Below are 22186 nucleotides of genomic sequence, written 5' to 3' on the forward strand. Positions count from 1 at the left end.
TAGTTAGCAAGTGCAAGGGCTACTGCGCCAAGTGTGTGAGATTATGAGACGTAGTGTAGGGAGTGAATGGGACGCAGTCAGCACACGAGAGGAAGCAGACCAAGTCGGCAGTGTCTGAAAAGCCCATGCTGAGATTCTCTGATAGCTACTAACAATTTGTTAGTGTAGGGCGAGCTTATAAAGTCCCTGAGGGAGTCTAAAGCGGTTGCCTTTAGATTGTCCCAGTCAGCCAGCCTCGGGCTACGGTGGGAAAGTGCTATTACTAGACGAGAGAGGGGGGACGGAGGGGGGTGGGGGCGACCGCCCTAGAGCACAGCTGAATAAACTCATAAAAACCCCTTGAACCATCTCCAAGAGTGAAGTGTCCTTTGAACCAACTGCAGCAATATGTATTGGAAAGCCATGGCAGCCTTATGTAAATAAGCAATGATCAATGACGGACGCAAACACACCACTCGCTACCAAAACTAAAAAGCTATACGATTAAGGAGGTAAAAATATAGCATTCGTATTTCCCCTCATCACACAGAATAAACGCGACAGGTTATCACTATTATTTATCCATAATTTATTAGGCGCCTATACAACCAAATGGGGTTCAAGGTACCACAAGACAAAATGAGGAGGGAGCAAGGGCAGCAAAATAATAGTGGCAAAAACAGTAAATATACTATTGCCACAAGATGAGTGGGGGGCTGGGTGAGGGGAGCAAAAGAACAGTGGCAGAACAGAGTTGGAGTTAGAGAAGCGGAGGGCTCTAGCAGAGACATATTTAGGGAGGGAATGTTCAAGAAAGCGTGGTCCCAGGCCCCAGAAAACCTTGTGGATGATACAGAGGGTCTTGAATTTGATCCTTTAGGCCCCTGGGAGCCAGTGGAGAGATATCAGAGCTATATCTCCAGGCTTAAATCATCAAAGGCTCCGGGCCAGATGGCTTGTCAAATGTACTAATTAAATCAAATCCTAAGCTGTGGGCTCTGATTTTGACCATTATCTTTAATGACGTCCTTAACTCCGGGACAATTCCTCCCTCTTGGCAAAAATCTGTGATAGTCCCCATCTTTAAAAAGGGGTCCCCATCTTTAAAAAGGGGTCCCCATCTTTAAAAAGGGGGCCGTCAACAGCCACAGAGTTACCGCCCAATTACGCTGTTGGACGTCCCAGGAAAGTTATTCTCTAGACTCATCCTACGCGACTTCACAAAGTGGTTAATGCAAAAAGAACTAAATGATCCACATCAAACGGGGTTTATTCCCGGTGTTGGGACTGCTATAAATTTGACAACAATAACTGCAATACAACAGCAGGCCCAGTCCTCGAAACAGAGCATATACTTTGCCTTTGTGGACTTTAAGTCCGCGTTTGATTCAGTTAGTTGCAAACTTTTGCTAAACAAGTTAATAGCGGCTCAATGCCCGGTGACTCTTGTGGACTTGATTTCTCAAACCCATTTTGATACGTCAATCTGCGCAAGACTAAACATGCAAGGACTGTTGTCCGCCCCAATCTGGACGTTTCGCGGTCTCAAACAAGGCTGCATACTAGCGGCAATTTTATTAAAATGTTTAATTCATGATTTTCGAATCAATTTCTGATCCTCCGCGTTTAGGTATTGATTGAGTTTCCTGGCTCCTTTATGCGGATGATCTCATCTTGTTATCCAAGACACCTGTTGGTCTTCAAAAATTACTGTCTGCTTTAGAGCAATATGCTCATTCAAATGGCTTGGAAAACACAAATAAAACTAAGGTCCTACGCTTGCAAAATAAAAAAACAATCTAGATCTTCTACTTATAAATGGCACCTAGACACTAATACACTAGAAACTGTAAACGAGTATAGATATCTAGGTGTCAGTATCAACAACGATCTGAATTATGATCCATATGTCGAGTTAAAGAGAAGAACATCCTTCTGTGCTTCGCAAGCGATTCGTATACAAGGAAAATACGGGAAGTTCTCTTATCAACCGGCTATCACTTTTTACATTCAGAAGGCGTTAGCTATAATTCTGTAAGGAAATGAAACCAAACCAATAAGGAACCTTTCTTTCTGGACCAAAGTTGAAGGACTCTTATTGGAAGAGACTATTAAATTTGCTGATGAGTCAACCAATGTGTCTCAAGACACGAATTAGGCCTTCCGTCATTATACGTTATGGCTGATTGGAAATTCCTTGAGTTATATCGCATGTTTATTCTCATACCTGATCCTAACTTTATCAAAACTTGTGAAGTACATGTTGGAATCTTCTCAAGCATATCCACGATCATGGAGAAATCTTGTAAACTCATTGATGGTTTCAGCAGGTATTTCCGAAACTCGAAACAAAATCCTACGCGTGCAAAATTAAAGCTATGGTGGTTAGATTGGAGTACCACCATGGCTTGCTGTAAAAACTACAAACATTTTCGGGAACATCCCTTTGAAGGAAAGACATTTAAAACAGATACGTATTTATAAAAATTTCCCCAGCAAAGGTTACGAAATACATTTCTACGATTCCGTTAAAATGTGTGTCTAACTAGAGATCTACGTGCCTCTAGAAAGCAGTTAGACAGGCGAGAGTTTGTCGATTGTGCTGATCGGTCGATTGATGAAACTTTACAACATCTTGTGACTGAGTGCCCTGCCTTGTTAAATAAATGAATCCTTTTATTCCAACTGCATTTCCACTGTCAGATAATCCTTACTTCTGAGGAACTATGAAAGACTTTTTAATGCAAAATCCGTGCGCTTGCAAATAGCAATTGTAAAATATATACTTTCACTTGATTTAGAAGCGTAATTGCTTTTGTAAAAATGCAAGGCGTGTTAAACCTTACATATTGATACCAGTGTTTCACATATGATCTTTAGTGGTCATTTTAACGTACGAGTCAACTTGTGACTTGGAAGGAACTGAAATTCACAACGCAAGTTCCTTAATAAATACTGGTACCGCTTGACTAAGGCGTTTTAAGTGACTAAGCACCATGCTAACTAAGAGTTGTTGCTACAATCCTAAGCGCGGCATTCTGTTTGAGTGATTTGTCATACTGCGACATTTCCTGGTCTTAAAATCGGTCTGTTAAATTTGGGGAACAGTCTAATATGAGTCCTTGAATTGAAAACGATATTCTTTTTGTATTTGAATTTTTAAGAATATTTTTTTTTATTATGATCTTAATTGTATATTATATGTCTAATAATAACTATATTGAAAAGTTGTATAACAACTATATCAATAAAACAAAAAATGTATCAGACCTGATGAGATCTGGTCCCTGGGCTAAAGGCCAAGGATAGGTCTTGCAGCCCTATTATGGATTAGCTGGAGGGGGCGGAGAGAGGAAGAGGGCAGATTGAGGAAGAGGCTGTTACAGTAGTCTAGCCTGGAGAGGACCAGAGCTCTGGGGACATTGAGCTTCTGGCGAAAGCCGAGTAAAGGGAGAATGCCACCAAGGAGGAGATGCTGGAAGTGTGCCTTCTTGGCAAGGTACAAGATGTGAGGGGTGAAGGAGAGAGCGGAGTTGAAGATGACCCCAAGGTTTATGGCCTCACGGGATGGTGTGGGTAGAAGGCCCAAGGAGGGCGGCCAGAGAGAAGGAGGGAAACAGGGTGCAGGGGTCCCAATGAGCAGGATCTCCGTCATACTGGCATTAAGAGAGAGACTGTTAGCCGCACACCATGCCTGGCTGGCGGTCAGAGTCGGGAATGACAGGAGAGGGAGGAGGAGGAGGTAGAACAAAAGAAACAACCGCATATTGGCTTTTAACATATCAGGAGCCGGATATATGGTTCCAAAATCTGTAGCTCTGTCGCTGGACATATTCTTTCTAAGTTCTTTATGGGGCAATGTTCATTTTAATTCCATCCCCTTTAGCGCTCACATTTGATAGACAACCAAATGGAAGAACAACAAGATATAGTGATGTGTGCAAGATCGCATCATTTTCTAGTGGGAAAATAAGGTTAAGGACGCAGACTTTATGGTTCCAAAGCAGTTACCGTGTTTTTGCCATGCCCGTTTCCACCGCAGCCATTTTAAAATGTGGCATTTTTTGCTGCTGCGGTTTTTTGCAATTTAGTTTTACAGAAATGTGTATGTTTGGGATAGGGGATTTGGGGTGGTGGCTTAGATGGGGGTTGGGACCCTCCCACCCCATTTAAAAAAACAATTTTAAAAATAAATTGCCAAAAACGGCCAAGGCGAAAACACCCAGATAAAAATAGCCATGGCAAAAACATGTGAAACCTTCCAAAGTTGGAAACATTTCCGCTAAACAGATTCTCTTCTCCATTTCCCACCCTCTCCTGCCTTACTCCCTCACTGGTATCATCTTGTTCCTTTCCTCTGCTGGTCGGTTGGGTGGTGCAGCAGGAAGAGGCACAATTCTCTGGTCATATGAATACAGAGTTGAGGGATGCTGCTAAGTGGTGAATGCGTATTGCATAAGTGTACTAATGTAGGAATGCGCGTGTGGGTGGTGAGGTTATGCCCGTTTTGAGACTGGGGTGGATGAAGAGTGCTGCACTGCATTGTGTAGTGTTGAAATGTTTCTATGGAGTTGGTGGACTAGTGTGTGGAGATGTGCATGTGGGACTGTTGGAGGGTTGTGAGATGCTTGGGGTGGTATGTCAGAGGTTGGATTGGATACCTGAGCAATAAAATCTCACAGCTGTCCAGTTGGTAATCATTGCTGATCTCTTGCTGGTCAATATTTCAAATTCTGCTTAATGGTCATGTCAAATGGCTCTTCTTGCAAATCCCGTCTAAGGTCATTGTTTCTGCTTGAGGGGCACTGCATGGGCCTTACTGGTTCATGAGCATGAGAGAAATGTGCTTCAAATGCAGGTTTGGAAGAACTCTTACAACGTTTTAAAATGGTTAGAGTTACTTGCTTGGAAGTCCCATACTTATATTTCACACTGATCAATCGTTTGCGGTAAATATTTTGTTTGGCAGAAGATTCTGCAGCGCTTCTCAAAGAGGAGATACTTACCAAGGGCATGGGGGATGAGGTGCAGGAAGGCGTCCCCCAAAAGCCCCCCTGAAGCAAAGCTCAGCAGCAGCTTGAGTAGCGACTGGTGCTTGGAGGTATTGGACTCTACAGGAATGAGGAAGAGGATGAAGAACGGGGCTGCGCTGATTAGCAAGGTTGCACCGATGGCCTGAGAAGAGACGAAAAGACTGCATGAAGACAGACTCCTTTAAAACTAACAGGAAAAGTGCAACCGATCCTGCTGCATGGCCAAGGTAACAGTTTCACAATACCAAAAGGCGCCAACAATACTGCAGGGTAAAACAAATACTAAAATACTATTTCATGTCTAGAACTCCACTTAGACTCAAAGAATAAGGGGACACCGAATAACCTAGGAGGAAACAAGGCCGCGTATAATGCAGCAGCCCCGGTAGGCAGACTTGTTACAGAAGCACCGGCACCAGTAGCAACAGTGCCAGTGCTTCCGTCTTCCCCACTCCCATAGAGTGCTATGGGACTATATGGGAATGGGGAGTTACAAAATCCGGCACCTGACTTCCCACGCCGCCAGGACTTGTAATGTCCCGGTGGCAACGGGAAGTTAAGCGCCGCCGGATTTGGCGTTACGGGGTTACCGCCAACTTCATAATGAAGCCCATTCTATCTCCACCAGTGACTCACAGGCTACTGCTACACATCAATTCCTTGACAGCCCTTCATTGACACACCTACAAACTCATTTTTTGTTTACAAAAGAAGACTTATTTTAGAAAAATATGGACTATATTTCATGCATAAATGTTATTTCTTAAAACAGTTTAGTCTTGAATGTATACCTTATCAAAACCATTATTTAATTCTTGAAACATACCTTACATGAATACATTCAGATTTAACTTGTTCACACAAATCAACCCTCCACCGGGGAAGATACAGAATAGGAGGGGAGTTCCACCATTTGCTATTAGCGTCAGGGGAGTTTTCCTTAAGTCCTATTGGCAGTAAGATTTTAGTAAGCTATCCCAGTGTTTTGTAGATCCCCCAACTCTTAGTAACAATCTGTACTAGCTCAGGACCTTGGTAGTGTGGCAGAGCAGTCAGGCTTATCTTGAAGATGTGAGCTGATGCAAGCACACTGAACCTTAGCTAGACATGCACATCAAAGAAACTCTTACACTTATAATTTATATAAAATTATATATTATATATACACACACCAGAATCACTTTAAATCCTTAGACGTTTACACTAGAACACTTTCGAATACTTGATAATACACTCAAAAGGGCACTTTCACTTTTGTGTTTATTCGCCGTTACATTTGTAGCAAAGTTAGAAAGAGAAAAGACAATGTTATCATATTATCGGTTACTTCGCGCACCTGTGGTTTTTAACAGTTCATTCAGCAATTCATTTACTCTGCAAACACATATAGTAAAGTTAATTCAACAAAAGGTAGCAGGCGCCCCTCTCTCGGAAGAACAAGGCATGATAACCTGTTCAGTGGTTGTTAACCACATTGAGAATTCGCAGCCATCTGCTTTTTGCTCACTGTACCTTTCAAAGATGGGAAATATCCATTTGCATATCAGTCTTTGTCCCACCCACATGGGCAGTCCAGCACCGAAATGCTATGGCAATTCCTCTCTGAACAAGAGTACCAACAGCAACCCCATACTCGTGTTTCAGCCTTGTTGGGCATCATCAGTGAGGTGAAGCTGAGCCTCTCTAAGCACAGTGAGCAGGGAGTCCACGTCTGGTTGCCCCCAGGTAACCTAGGGTGGCCAACCCCAAGTTCCTTCAAAAAATTCAACAAAGGTAGCAGGCACCCCTCTCTCGGAAGAACAAGGCATGATAACCTGTTCAGTGGTTGTTAACCACATTGAGAGTTTGCAGCCATCTGCTTTTTGCTCACTGTACCTTTCACACAAGATCTTGGTGTACATTTTTGCGTCTATAGTAAAGTAACTTTAAAGGAGGAAAATGGTTATTTAGTGTAACATTAGCCTGGTTGCGGCTTCTAGAGATGGTTGCTACACAGAGCAAGTCTATTTTTTTTTCAATTACATTTTTATTAGCATTTCTTAAACAAAGTTTCTGATGTTTGTTAATCTGTTTAGAATCACATGCTGTGCATAGTCCGACATCCAGGGGTCACTGCGGAGTATTGCATTTTGTTTTTCGTAATCGAAAAGGGGACGTCGACATAGGCGTGTCTGTAATACTATCCCTATAGTGACGTGTAGAGAAAATAAACTTAGCCCACCCCCCAACCCTCTCCCAGGACAGTCACCTTTCCTTTTTTATCTTCGTCCCGGTCTCGTTTCCCGCTGCTTCCTTTCTCGTCTCCCTGCCTCTGCCGGCTTGTCCTGTGTTATGTACTCATTGCTCACTCCTCTTTTTGCCCCGTTGGTGACGTAGCCTCTTTTTACTCCTTATGTGCATCCTTCCACCACAAAGTATCGGACGCCACCCCTATGCCAGCCCCAGAATCCTAATTTCTTGGGCACCACGCTCTCCTGGCGTCCTCTCATAAGAATTGCAAAACCAAGTCCCAGTCCAAGAGGAACTTCTGGTGTTCTCCTCTTATTGAGTATTTTCCCTATCCATTCGTGTTCCGTGGGCGCCCCATTTAGCTTTCCATTTGTGGGCCACCAGCAATGCCCCTGCCATCACTAGGATTACATACATTTTCCTTTGGCACCATATGTGCCCCCAGGACACTTCCCCCCACAACAAGCCTTGGACGCCTCTCGATATATAGTGAGGTGGCACTGGTACATCAGCTTTGCCCACATTTCTTGAATTTGCAGCGAGTTTATCAATTTGGGAATATGTACCCACAGCTCTTGCCATTGGGTCCCCGTTTTATTTCCTAATCGACCTCCCTTTCCCAGTTGCCCATGAACTTCCATTCCCCTGGACCCTCCCCTTCCTCGAGGAGTCTGTAGACCTCCACTACTAGGTGTCTATGCCCTGTATTGGTTGAAACGTACCTCTCAAATGGGGTCAACTGTCTCGCATCTGCATTCTTTATTTTATTTTTAATTTTATTTTTTTACATTTGTATAGCGCACAAGCAGCCCTTGGGCATCGATTTATGTTAGGGTGCTGGGCCCAGTGCCTTAACTGGGCATATCTGTACCTTTCCCCCTCCCCTATTCCAAAGCCTCTCTTGCATTGGGGGAAGGATTTCACCTCCTCCCCTTCATACAAGTCCCTTAACACCCAACATCCCCCTTCTTGACATTTGCCGAAACCTGGCGTGGCCCACCCTGGCATGAATTGCAGATTCTTGAAGACCGGGATAAAAGGCGATGGAAAAGTGGTGATTCTAGATGGTCGGTTGGTACCCTAATAACTGATCGATGGATTTCGTTATGTATATACCTAGGTAGCGTATTTTATCGGGGACCCAGGAATACGGTGAGCAAGCTTTCTATACCCTTTGCGTGGCGTTTGTAAACTCAGCACCTCCGATTTGTTCTCATTTATCCTCAACCCTGCTACCTGCCGAACTCCGCCATAGCCTCGTCTACTGCTTTCAGGGACTCTTGTGGGTTTGTTAGAGTGAGCAGCATGTCGTCTGCGAATGCTGCCACTTTGTGGATCTTTCCACCAAATGGGACCCCTCCGATATCTTGTGTAGATTTAATTGTGTTCAGGAGTGGTTCTAAATGAAGGGCATATAATAACGGCAACAGGGGGCATCCTTCTTTCGTGCCCGTCGGACACTGCTACCGGGTCAGAGAGTTCCCCATTAATTAGTAGGCGTTGCAACAGGTTTTTGTAGTTTGCTTCTATTTTGGACATGAAGGCCTCCCCGAAACCTATTTTACGCATCGTACAGAAAAGGAACCGCCACCCCACCCTGTCAAATACATTTTCCACATCCAGCACGACCACTAGGGCCGCGGTACGTGCTTTATTAATTTTTTCTATGATATGGCCAATTCACCTGGTGTTATGCGTTTGCCTTCCCCGTATGAATCCCGATTGGTCGGCGTCCACTAATCCTGGGAGGAGAGGTTCTAGTCTATTTGTTAAGATCTTGGTGTACATTTTTGCATCTAGATTAATCAGAGCAATTGGCCTGTATGAGCCGCATGCCGTGAGGTCCTTCACTGCCTTGGGCAAGAACACTACTTTTGCCTCCTCCATTGACCGTGTTATCCCTCCCGTACTCAAAATTATTCAACAGAGCTGCCAGTCGGGGGGCGGAGATGTCGCCGTATGATTTATAGAAGTCAGACGTAAAACAGTCAGGCCCCGGGGCTTTGTTAGTTGGGTGTGCAGCAATTGCCCTCTGCACCTCTTCTCAGGATAGCTCCTTCTCTAATTCCTCCCTCTCTAGGGCTGTTATTTCTGGCAACGCCCATTTGTCTAGATAATCTGCCTGGGCTATCCATCTGGTACACTTCCCCATAGTATTTCTCAAATTCCCTCTTAATTGATTGGAGGTCCGAACTTTCTTCCCCCTCGGCCGTCTTAATTTTTAAGATAGTGGGCCTCATTACGACCCTGGCGCTCCCGTAATGAAGGGTGCCGGTACGGGACCGGCACCCTTCATTACGTACCGGCACCCTTCATTACGGGAGCACCTAGTACGAGGTTCCCTTTGCGGGACCCGGAACAGACGTCTGGTAAAACCAGACATCCTTTCCGGGTACCGCGAGGGGAAGAGGGAGCTAATAACGAGCCGTTAGTAACGTTCCCGTCATTACCTCCCTTCCCATTCCCCAGGGCTCAAATAGGAATGGTTCCTTCAAGGAGGAATTACCGGGTTCTCCAATGTTGGAATGACCCAGTTATTCCTCATTGAAGGAACCCGGTATTGGAGCCCGGTATGGAGGCAGCCATGGCGCTAATAGTGGCTAATGCTAATGAGGCCCAGTTTATTCTTTTTCCTCCCTCCTAAGCAATCTAGCCAGGGGTCCATCAGCTCCATTAGCCTTAATGTAATACTTCTGTTTGAGGTGTATGAGGGCCCTCTCTGCTCTAGCGGATTGTAGCATTTCCAGCAGTCCCTTGACCGCCCTATATTCTTTTCTAGTCTCCCCTGATGGTTTTATCGCCATTTCTTGCATGATTATTTTCAGCCTGTTCGAGGTCTTCTGCCTTGCTGAGCTCCGTCCCTTCTCGCCTTTATCGCTATTATTTTCCCTGGAATGGTGGCTAAGTATTGTTCTATCGCTTCCCGAAGCTACCTCCTCATGATTTTATCCTTGAACATGTGTGCTGGGTACCTCCATCTCCACAGCCCCGCTACTTGTTTCAGTTGCGTGAATTTGAGTGTAATTGGGGCATGGTCTGAGAAGGCGATAGCTTTCACCTCCACTTCTGTCACTCTACCCAACAGGGGGTGCGATACCCATACATAATCTTTTCTTGACGCCGTTCTATGCATGTGGGAATAGAAGGTTTATCCCCTAGAGTCCCCTTTCTTTTCCCTCCACGAGTCCACTAATGACAAGGATTCCATCTTTTCCTGCAGCTCCTGCGATGGTCTATTGTAGGAGCTCACTACTCTAGCACTTCTGTCCCTCTCTGGGTCCCACGCTAAATTGAAATCCCCTGTGAGAAAATGATGTTCCCCTTGGCGAACCCCTCTACTTTATGCAGCGCAGTTTGAATAAAGTGATCCTGTCCGGTATTGGGTGCGTAGATTGATGCAAGTGTTATTGTTTCCCCACTCCTTGAAGAATGACTGCTATGAACCTGCCTATTGTGTCTTTTTTTGTGTACCCATAATTTTCAGGTCTAGATTGTTTTTTAGGGCTATGAGAAACCCTTCTTTCCAGGGTTATTTGCTTGTTGAATATGGCTGTATCCCTTTCTTGTTCTCTGTGTGTCCTTCTCTTTTTCTCTTGTATGTGGGTCTCCCGTAGAGCTATTATATCTGGGTTCTCCCTTGCTAAAACATCTCCAGCTTTTTCCTTTTTATTGGGGAGTTGAGCCCTTTGACATTTATGTATATAATTTCCAGTTGCCTATCCTTTGCTATCGCTTACCTGTGTTTTGTTTGACCTCCTTCACTTGCAGCCTATTACTTCCTCCCCGACCTGGATCCCCCTGATCCCCCCACACCCAACTGAGTTGGTTCAACCGGACTGTAGGCCCCCCCCGAACCTCCTCGGGTATTGAGAACCCCCCCCCCAGTGGGTCGTCCTTGACCCATGTGGTGATCCAATCATCCCCCCCGCCCCACTGCTCGTATACATGATCTTGTTGTCCCCTCCCCGGGCTCTCTTACTGTGTCTTTGAGTCATAGTTGTTGGTCAGTTGGGGCTTCTGGTCCGGGGGTCCAATTTCAATGGCGATCGGTGGGAAACTCTGGCCCCTCCTTTCCGTTGCCATTTTCTTTGACACCTGTATTGACCACTCCCATGCCTTCCTCTTCGGGAGCTCCCTCCTTGTGTGTCTTGTGGCTCTTGCCACGTCTGGTCGGCGTCTATTCCCAGCATCTCCGCCTCCTCTCCTATAGTGGTGGTCCTGCCTTTTGTCGACTTCAAACCGGAGGCCAAATGGGAAGGTCCATTTATACCGGATGCCTTGTTTAGTTAGCTCTTGCACAACCAGGTGCACCGGTCTTCTCTTGGTGAGGGTGATTTGTAATAGGTCCTGATATAGCTGTATCGCGGCCCCATTAATATTAAGGTTATCTGACCTTCTTGTAGCCAACAGAACCTTCTCCTTTAGTGAATATTTGTGCATTGTCACTAGTACGTCCCTTGGCCTAGATCCGGGTTCGTTCCTCTTGGCTCCCACTCCTTCCTTTATCGCCCCTGTCAGTTCCTCCTTCATTTTATCCAGTTGGGTTTGCATCACACTTGCCATTCTATCCCCGAAAGCACTGTTCCATGAATAGTTTTGTGACTCCTCTTTCCTCTTGTTCTTGCCCTTGGGGGTGGGGGGCTCCTCTTCCTCACTCCTGTACGCCCCCGCATCATTGTTGGGATGGGGTCCCTCCTCTCTCCTCCACATCTTTTTCAGCACCCCTTCAAGGTTCTTCGCGTCTCCCTTTGCGCTGGCCTTTGTCCTATTTTTGACATACTCGTCTCTTCTCAGGCTTGTCCGGCCGATGAGATTGCGCTACTCGCGCGTTTTCCGTTATGCTTTCCGGCTCCCTTGGTATGCCACAAGGCCTTGTTTTATATTGCCCTGGGTTTTCTCTTCGGGTGTGGGGGGCACCTCCTATATCAAGTGCCCTTGCGGTTGGTGATATGTTCACCGCTCCGCCATGTCTTATTTTCTAGGCCCCGGGCTCCCTCTTCTTCCCCCTGTCTCCATGCGTCTCCCCACTGTAGGGCTCCACCCTCTGTCCTATGGCAGTCTAAGGGGGCTTGTGGTATTCTTGCTGTACCCTAGGATTGATCGTTACAATGTTCTCCCCCCCTCGGACGGCTGCTTATTCCCCAGTGAGACCCCTCTTGTGAGGGTATACTTATGTGGGTCTTGGTGGATTGGTGCAAGCCGTGTGTCCCCTCGGAGACCTCCTTTGGCTTCCTTTTGGTGTCTACTTAGCCTGCTCTGTGTGGAGCCTTTTAAAACAAGGGGGGGGTGGACTTCAATTTGACAGCTTACCGTGTGTGTGCTGGCTCCTCGCAGCTGACCCTCTCACAGGTTCTACTCTGTACTCTTTGGTGCTATTGGGGGCTTGCTTCTTCTCCGTGCTGCTTCTAGTCCTGATACTCCGCCTCCTCTCCGTTACCCGCTGCTCTTTGCCCGCCCAGCTGGGTGTCCTCTCTGCACCCAGTCTTCACGCCCGCCCAGCTGGGTGTCCTCTCTGCACCCAGTCTTCCGTGATGTGCTGCTGGGCTTCTTCCCTTGGCTCTGGCCCGGTCCGCACCTCCTCCACTCTTCCTGCTTCACCGGAACCAGAGATGGCTTCCGCTGCGGGTCTGATGGAAATTCTCCCTCACCTGGTCTCCGCTGGTCCCTCTTTGTGGCTCCTGCTGCTCACCTGGTTGAGCCTTCTCCTCGCCTCCCACTGGTCCGGTTCTGGCTCCTGTTCTCTAGCCGCGGGGTGGGTCCACACTCTCCTTCTCCAGCTCCCGACCCGGCAACTGCTCCTCCTCCATCTCGCTGTTCTGGATCGGACCGCCCGGTGACTTCTCCTCGACGGCCGTGAGCTCCACTGTCCGACCCATATGCCCTTCAATGGAGTGCACTTTTCTCCCCAGCTTGGGGTTGCTTTGTTGCGTGGATGACAGCGCACCTCTCCTCCGGCCCGCAACGCCCCTCGTGTCCGGAGAGGCCGCCAATTTCTCCCCAGCTTGGGGTTGCTTCATTTTGTGGATGACAGCGCACCTCTCCTCCAGCCCGCTACGCTCCTCGTGGCCTGAAAGGCAGTCCCCCCGTGGCTACTATCTCGATGACGCCGCCTGCCTCAGTCTATCAGCTGAGGTTTGCCGCTGTTAGCTTCCTCAACGCTCGCCGGTGGGTGTCGCGGAGGACCGCTCCTCTCGCTTGCCTGCTGTTTTACTAAGACTGTGCCCGGGAAATGGGATTTAGCCGTGGTTTCCTCCTTTTGATGGCGGGGTTGTGGGGAGCACTGTTAACACAGTGCTCTCACCCCAGCGGGCATCTTGGATCCACCACACAGCAAGTCTTTTAAGACCAAAAACGCAACACTAGCTAAAAAAGGTAGTTCGGAGAGGGCTCAAAGTCTTGACAAGCAGCAGAATAGGAAGAGCTCCAGGGGATTTCTTCCAGTCTGTAATGTTATAGAAGCAGCAAGTTAACAACTAACAAGGGAGACCTGTAAAAGGACTCAATGAAGGAACACAAGCAGCGGCTTGAGTCTGAGGTAAGAGGGGTTGACCCTGGACACGACTAGGTGCACTCCACCGCCCTCGAGCGACTTCTTGGAATCCTTTTTCCTCACAGTACCTTAGGTTTGAAGAAAACGTTTGTGCTGGATGCTCTGCGATGTTGCAGCTCTGGACCAGACCTTCAGATTCCTTTGTCTGATGACTGAAGGCAGGACAATGGATGGGATCTCTCAGTGCACCGAGATACAGAGTCAAAAGGCTACCCTGCACTTACCATTTGATCACACAACTAAGGTGAGAGTAGTACAGATAAAACAAAATGTTTTCATATTCAAAAATGCATATATTAAGAAACATATTAAAAAACAGAACAAACAGGGACTAAATCATTAGACATGTATAGAGCAGATAAGCATACAGTTCTGTACATAATGTGGTGAATAGCAACATGAGTTATTTCGTGTACTGTTCGAACATTAACAGTACGAATCTTCTGTCGACACAGCAAATAGCGGTTTCAACATCAAGTTCACAAGGGGACACTGAATACTCATCAGGACACTATGGAGTGCTGTTTACATGAAGGCCTGTTGCATCAGATTGGCCTATTCATCCATGATGCTGGGGTGGCGTCTTGAGCTGAATTACTTGAATGCTGTCTTGGGTACATGCAGTAAGCAACCTTTTTCTTAGGGGCTTTGAAGAGAGCTGATCTTGCAGGGCTAGGGATGCTCTTTAGTGAATTAGCTGGTCATCGCATGGAGCCAGAATAGCTCTTGAAGATCAGGAAGTCTTCAGGAGCAGGGGCAAGCGTCCGGTGAGCTGCTGGCCTGGGCAAGTTAGTGGCTCCATGGGCACGCCACAGAATAAGGGCTCTTACTGCATGTACGCAAGGCAGCATTCAAGAAACTACAAGTACCAGGCCGTAGGAGGGCTGGCGAAAAAAGTGATCATATATAGGGTAAAGCAAAATCCCTGTACAATCGAAAGACTGATCTACAAGCAGTGTGAGGAAAAGGGAAGTGAATCCCACAACGAAAGTGAACCGTGAGAAACCAATTGAGTTGAATCCAAAGTCAAGAGGGGTTGGAGCTCAACCGAGGGAGATCTAGGGGTGAAGCTGCCACCAAAAGTTGATTAATGAACTGTGATATATTTTGGAATATGATTGAGAAGGATCATCCCCCAGAAGAGGGGGGATCCAGGGGTGGACCCATCACCCAGCGAACATTGGAAGAGAACTTTCATTGGTTAAAGGAACTTTTTTTCTGTTTGAACAAGTCAGGCCCTCGAAAGCAAGAGACTTTCAAGTGAAACGAGACTTGGCCATCAAAGGCCCCGATAACGGAAATCTCGAGGGTTAAAAGCTGAACTGTCATCTTGTGCTAGAAAAGCCTGAGAATGTGTCTAAGATCCGCCATTGGAACCATCGTATCGTGCTGGAGAACCCACAGACTGTACTGTGCTCCAAGCTCCCATCTGACCCTGTGTCCCAAACATGGGGAAGGGAGACCCAGGCTACTGCATCCTGACATATTATTTGAGAACACTTTCTTTTCTTGAGAACTATAACTATCCCACACACTTGTTTGTATTAGTTGTGAGGTTTGGCAATAGTATAAGCCTTTTTGATTTCACACAATACCACCAGGACTGCCTTGTTTTTCCATTTGATGGTTGACGATTACCCCCATTTTAGGATGATTAGGCTTTTTTCCAAACGGCATACAGCATTCATTATTCAATAAACACCCTTGAACTGTGATCACTTGCGTCTGTCTTACTTGTTGTCACCATGAGTTCCTCATTTGCCAATCTCTAAAATTGTAGTCTATTAAGAACTGTAGTTACTTGAGGATACAGAAAAAGAATCTTAAAGGAGGAACCAAAGGGTCCCCAGCAACACTGCCCGTAAGGAGATGCGTGCTGCAGTACTAAAATCACAGATGCCTTTAAGAGCTATGGAGCAGAAAGACTCCATAGTACAGGTTGACTACAAAGAATAGAGTTCCAAAAGACAGAGCCCACAAGAATGGATGAGTGGAAAAAGACTCCACTCATTCAGGATTGATAGAAAATAGTCCAGCGAAAAGTGCTGGGGGTCTCACTAGGAGAGGGGATGAAACACACACGATACATCTCCCTAACAATTAGCCACTTCATTTCCAGATCTCAAATGCGGGATCCGGATCTACCCAACATGCTCTGGTGCATTGCAAGTGCATTATTTGCCTCAGAACAGAAGATTCACTGATTAGGGTTTACATTGTGTTTCTACATCCTTCTACTGCGGGGGCGGGGGGGTGTGCGGGGGAATAGTAGGAACCGCCGAGTATATGCAGGAAATTGAAAGATCCGATTGCAATAGCCATTAGATTGTTGGTCTCTGTAAGAATTACCTCTACGAGTCGCAATTTTGTATTGCTACCAAGTCAATTCTTGGCTCCTCTATAAAAAGTGACAAACTCCAGCAATCAGAGACAAATGAGTTGTACATGGCCAGTCAATACAGGCTCATCTCTGGGGGGGAAATCCCCTCTAGGATCTTCACTTCCGCCACAGAGACAGGCAACAGGAGGTCACATTTCTATTGTAGGATTTTACCAATATACCACAAAGTGAGACTAGCAGCTCATTTCTCTCTAGCCATCAGACACAGCAGATGGTTCTGGTTTGATGGGCATTAAAAAAAAAACATTAAAAAAATTATATATGGGAACATACTCCACTTGGACCCTTATCTTTCTAAAACTGACATTGCAATTATTATCTTCATTTATACAATCCATTTGTTCTACAAAAATATTATTATATACACACACCACACCTTTAACAGTGCATATCAAACTCTGAAGCATGAACCCAGTTAATAGCACACTTGTCTCTTTTTAATCATTTATCTTGCTCTAAAGAAAAAAAAGATATCCTCTGTAGTAGCTCTTCTAACTGATCCAGGTTTCAATGTTTACACATACAATATCCAAAATGTGTATACACCTGACATGTTCATTTGGTGGAACTAGGGAACCTGGTTCTGTAGGACCGGAATATGGAGTACATGCATCTGCTGTTGAAGGGCTACTGTTTTTATTGCCCCAAAACACATTGTGAGGCTACGTTGGTGAAGTTTCCTCTGACTACTTCTGGATTCTGACTATCGAGGCACATAAAGTCGAATCTCAGGAACTCTTAAAAATACTTGGAAGACCAAGTATGTTTTTAAAATATCTTCTTTGTCACGTCACACTTGATCTTAGGCTGTCTGTGGCCGGAGACCAAACTATCTGCAACTTGCTCTTACTAAATACTCTCCCTCTAGATCTCTATGTTCCTACAGCATCAACTGTGTGTGTGTCAAGCGCTTCACTAAACAGAAAGCCGGTGGCGGATCCCTTTCCTCAGCTGGCTCCCTCTTATGGAACAGCAACCCCCCTTCTTCCTCGTCTCTAGGCGGATCTTCTCAAATTCCAGAAGCTCCTCAAGACTTTCCTTTTCACCTCCTTGTTCCCTTCCTCCCTTCCCCTGCTAATCCAACTCTCGCCGAGTTTGGCGACTAGGGCCCTTATGTGTCCTTCTGAGCCCTGGCCTCCCACTGCCAATCGCCTTCAGCCTAGCACTTGCCTTGGCACCCACTGGCCCATGTCCACTGTAGGCCTGCACTGAACTATTTATTGCAGCTGTCCTCTCCCTAGCACTTCCTCCACTGGCCACATACCTCTGCTGCTTACTCATGAGCATGGGCACTCCTAACACTTACCCAGCCCCCTCTCCCCCTCTCTCCCCCCCCCTCTCTCCACACTTGCACGTTCTGTATGCTCACAAGGCCTAGTAGGTACGTTTTTATCCTCCAGTGTATTCATTGTTTCAATCCCTTGTTCCTTTCCTGTTGCCCTGTGGGCGCTTTGAAACACAATTTACTTGGTGTGTGTGCCTAACAAATGCACAATAAATAAAATCTACACCCTTTGTTTATTGTCAAGAGGAGCCAGTGTTGCTCAAACCCCACTTTGAAGGAAAGAGGGAGCTTTTAGGTGGGTGGAAGGGGCGGGTGTTGCTAGGTCTGAAAACGATCCGGGGCTACGCTAATGTCGGGACTGTCAGGACTAGCTGACCTTTTGATTGTAGCCCCTGAGCTTCTATCCGGGGCTACAACCAAAAGACCTGAGGCTATAGCCCCATCAGCCCCTCCCCCAACCCTGCCAACACATCGGTGGGGCTGCGTGGGGATTAGGGGGAATGAATCACCTCTTGCAATGCGTGAGAAAAAGGGACCTGAAACTTCAACTCTGACAAACCATCAAGTACTCACCATAAACTAAAAGGGTCAACCATGAAAAATCAGGACACAGGGGAGATATGCAAGAACACAAGTGAGGTTTCAACATAGGGGAACAACGTTGAGGAAAGACTTGGGACAGCAGAAAATGAGGATGAAGCGAGCCAAAATACTCACATGTGTCCACAACTCCACAGGGTCTAACTTTTCCTTCCCAGAGAGCTGTTCAAGATTATCCTCCACATCGGCGACACGTTTGCTGCGACTCGGTGCTTGTGCACGATCAGTGTGCCCCTCATGGCTGTGTCTGTGGTGGCTTTCTTCATGCGCGTGTCCATGGTGTGCGTGGCTGTGTCCGTGATGAATATCCTCATGGGAGTGTCCGTGATGGGCATGGCTGTGTCCATGGTGTTGATCCCCATGAGAGTGGCCATGGTGGGCGTGGCTGTGTCCATGGTGAAGGTCCTCGTGGGAATGACCGTGTCCACTGGTTGTATGGACTAGCACAGCACAAACCACAAGCACTGCTACTCTGGCACAGAGCATGATTCCCGGCCTCCCAACTGGTGCTGCCATTCCTGATAGGGGGAAGAGAAAGAAGCAATTAGAACAGGTAACAAGCACCTGCAAATGAAAATCTAGAATGCAAGATCTAAACCACGGATGAACAACTTGCGACCACCTCCAGCAGTTTTGGCCTATGTCCCCAACTAATCCGAACCATTTACTACGCTGACTAGCATGATGGAAGTTAGTGAAGAGGAAGTGACGAGGGTGTATGGCAGAATGGTGTGTGACTGAATTGGGTAGTGTGAGAAGACCATGTGGTGGCTTATTATTATTTTTGTTGTTATAACTATATGAGAAGCGAAACAGAAGTGGGATCCTTCCTGAGCTAGGGAAGAAGGTGGCGCCATATTTCAAATTGTGATGAGAATATAAAAGTAGGGGCCCTGTATAATTAGAGAGCTCGGATTCCTTTGCCCAATGTATCCCGGGTGGGGGCATAAGACGACGTAATGGTTATTTTAGTTTATTGTTTTGGTTTGTTGTTTTAGTGTATTAAACAGTTATTGTGTAGCAAGCAGAGGCCAAGCGTGGGCCTGTGGAAGAAGTAATGTGGGAATGAGGTTCAAGGGTGGGCAGAGGGCGACTGGGGAACGAGAACGACGGACTGATAGGACCTTTATGGCAAAGTGTATTTGCTATATGACCTAATATCTTTTGAATATAAGGATTGTCAACATGGGGGTAGTTACTCCGTTGAAGTATATATGCGGTGCATTGCCATTGTATAAAGATAAGAGTGAGAAATATCACAAGCAGTGGGTAGCGGAGATGCAAGGGGGATGCCCTGCCCATTGCCAGAGCAGGGTACGAACAACCGAGGGATAGTGGAACACATGCACACGTTTCTAGCTGCTAAATACAAAGGTAAAAAAGTTTAAAGGATGAAAGAGATCCTAGAGTTATGGAAAATAGTTGAGGAGAGAGGGCAATGATGAGTGCAGGCCTCAGTGTGACAGCAGCCCAGCCCCAAGTGTAGTTAAAGCAATAGCACCTGAAAGAACAGTCACCCTCGCCCTAAAGGGGGCTTAGTCCGCTCGCCATTCTCTCTGCTTCAGGATAAACTAACCCGACATATGTGCCCTCGTCTGCCACAGCACTGCCCCATACCAAACGAGCCCTAACACTGCAGTAACTTTAGATAGGAAACCGCAGAAAGAACTAGAAAAATCTTTACAGGCAGCACACGCAGAGTTAGTGTGATTGAGGGCCCTCTGGGAAGAAGAGGGTAAATCGGGGCATAGCCTAGATGAATGGAGGGACGGGGACATTTGGTTTAGATTGGACATCACTGCGATCAGCGATGTGAATACTGAGAAGGGGGAAGGATAACTAGAGAGAAGCGGAGAGTGTAGCTTATGGGACAGTGAGGTTGGACGGAGATACAGAGACTTGCGGGAAGGAGAATGGGACACCATGAATGAAGAGGAGGCCCCAGAAGTTATCCCAAGGGTAGAGAGCTTGTGGGGTCCGCAGATTTGGGTGGGCAGCAGTGGCTAGGAAAAAGGGAAATGGCAGCAGGAAGACAAGGCGGGAAATGGGCATGCACATTGCGATTATTGCAGAAAGGCTCCGGTAGGGCACAGTATGATGGACAAGAACAACTTGATTAAGGGGCTCCCGCCCCTCACTGCGGGGGATGGCCAATGGATATATGCGTTTGAGAAATAAACATCGGGGATCCCGTTAGCAGCAGGAGACATAAAAAGCTTGCTCGTAGCAATCATGTGAGATCAGGCTGGGGGCATTTGGGTTAAAGCTGGGTGCTCATTAGATGATGATACACATGATGGGACACTCTTTAAAAATATCAGAGCGCATATGTGGATGGCACTGCGGCAAACCTATCCCGATACGCCCGACTTGCAGTCCATAATGCACTATATGACAAGGATGAAGAACCCGCTTAGTACATTTTGCACGTGCAGGAGATGTTCCTCTTTTCTATTCAGTTAGCAAAAGTGGATTGCCCAAAGACGTGCAGAAGGCACTCAAAAAGATAGTCGGTATTGAGGCGAAGGTGTAAGCTGAAATACAGACTATAAATTATGCAGATCTGTAAGCAGATCAAAGAAAGAGAAATGGAAATAACACAAAGGTTGCAGATTGAGGAAGCGAAACTGTTACAGAAAGAAAATGGGCAAAAACAGCAGTTGAAGGGGTGGTAACGACACTCACTCAAACACAACCAACAGAGCAGGTAGCAGCTCGAACGGAAGCAAGAAAAGCGGCAGTCTGGTCAGGCGGAGGACAGGTGCAATGAGCGGTGGACCTCAGCCACAGTATTCCGAATGATATCGAGGAGGTCAGCAGCATGGAAGGGGGTGTTCCAAGGGGGTAGAGGTGGATTTGGAGAGATGGGATCTTGACAGGGAGCAGGAACAGTTGAGTGTTGGGGATGCGGAAAGGTGGGGTAATTTCACATGGGAATGTAGAAGCAGAATGGGAGCAGGATACAATCCATACACCCCTGCTGGCCCAGTACAACAACACTTCCCTGCACCCCTGATGCCCACTTCCATACCATACAAAATACATCAAGCATACACCACGGCCCCCACAGGAGCAGCAGCCTGTCTCATCAAGCACCTAAATGCAATCCCCACCGCCAAATCAATCATACGGTGGTCCAATATCCTCAAATAATACCGTCCCAAATGGAACTGTCGCACCTTGTAAGGGGGTGAGTGTCGTGGGAGGTAATCCTTTCACTTTCCCAGGTACCAATACATATCCTGAATAATACAGCCCACAGAAAGCTCTTGCATGCTCAGTCCGGTCCGACTACTGGAGAAAACAGTATTCTTCCACCCACTCCCTCGGGATCTTTCCTTCAGGTGGCCAGGGAAGGGACCTCACTTTCGGATCCTGACCCTGGGGGTGAACAAGCAAGGGAGGATCACACGAGTGAAGGTTCACGAGGCATTGAGAGGAGGATATCTAAGGGCGAGACATGGTATTTCACCAGTACCAAAAGCACCAGACCCTACTCTTCCTCAGCATTTATGCGGTATCTCCAGTCTCACCTCATCTTCTCCTCCCCATTGCCACCAAATACTGAGACGAGGAAGATGACTGAGATCAGTAAAGATTACCCATAGGAATAACATGGGGAAAGTAAGGGAAACCTACCATAGAAAGAACTTAAAGTTTTCCCACTAATAGTGAGGCAGGGTCAGGCATTCACTCATAACCACTTGACTGGTCTTTTCACTATAAAAACGGTGTGGTCTGACACAAAGTTATGAGCGAGTAGGAGAGTCAGCAGGAGAACGGGTGGGGAGGAGAGCCGAACTGCCAGAATTGCCAGAGACCAGGACGCTGAGATGCTAAGGAACTGCTGTCCAGATGCATGGCCAGGGAGCCAAGAAGGGTCTGTATGCAGATGCAAAGAGGTGTGCTGGTGCCGCACAGATCCCGTTTGTGTGAATGCTTGCTCCCCTGGGCTGGTGAGACAGCCCAGGAGTGTGAGACGGGCAGGTGGCGAGACCCTGACGTCAGAATGACGAGCAGGAGAGAAGCGGCAGTGCAGAAGTCAGCCCGGTTATGTCGGAAAGCTTTGCAGAGCCAGGTTGTGAAGAGCGCGATACAAGGTAACGCCA

The 22186-nt window shown here is 46.9% G+C and overlaps 1 protein-coding gene across 1 annotated transcript in view; it reads right to left on the reverse strand.

The window, feature by feature from the left end:
* SLC39A7 (solute carrier family 39 member 7) overlaps positions 1–22186 on the reverse strand; it is a 79895-nt gene that overhangs the window by 13509 nt on the left and 44200 nt on the right. The window contains exons 2-3 of the mRNA XM_069635245.1: positions 18195–18595; positions 4986–5154 (exon numbers count right to left, since the gene is read on the reverse strand). Of these exons, the coding sequence (XP_069491346.1) occupies positions 4986–5154; positions 18195–18593 (568 nt within the window). The 5' untranslated portion in view covers positions 18594–18595. The remainder of the gene's footprint in view (positions 1–4985; positions 5155–18194; positions 18596–22186) is intronic.

The sequence above is a fragment of the Ambystoma mexicanum genome, chromosome 13 (genome assembly GCF_040938575.1).
Source record: "Ambystoma mexicanum isolate Mex_15411 chromosome 13, UKY_AmexF1_1, whole genome shotgun sequence".
NCBI classification, from domain to species: Eukaryota; Metazoa; Chordata; class Amphibia; order Caudata; family Ambystomatidae; genus Ambystoma; species Ambystoma mexicanum.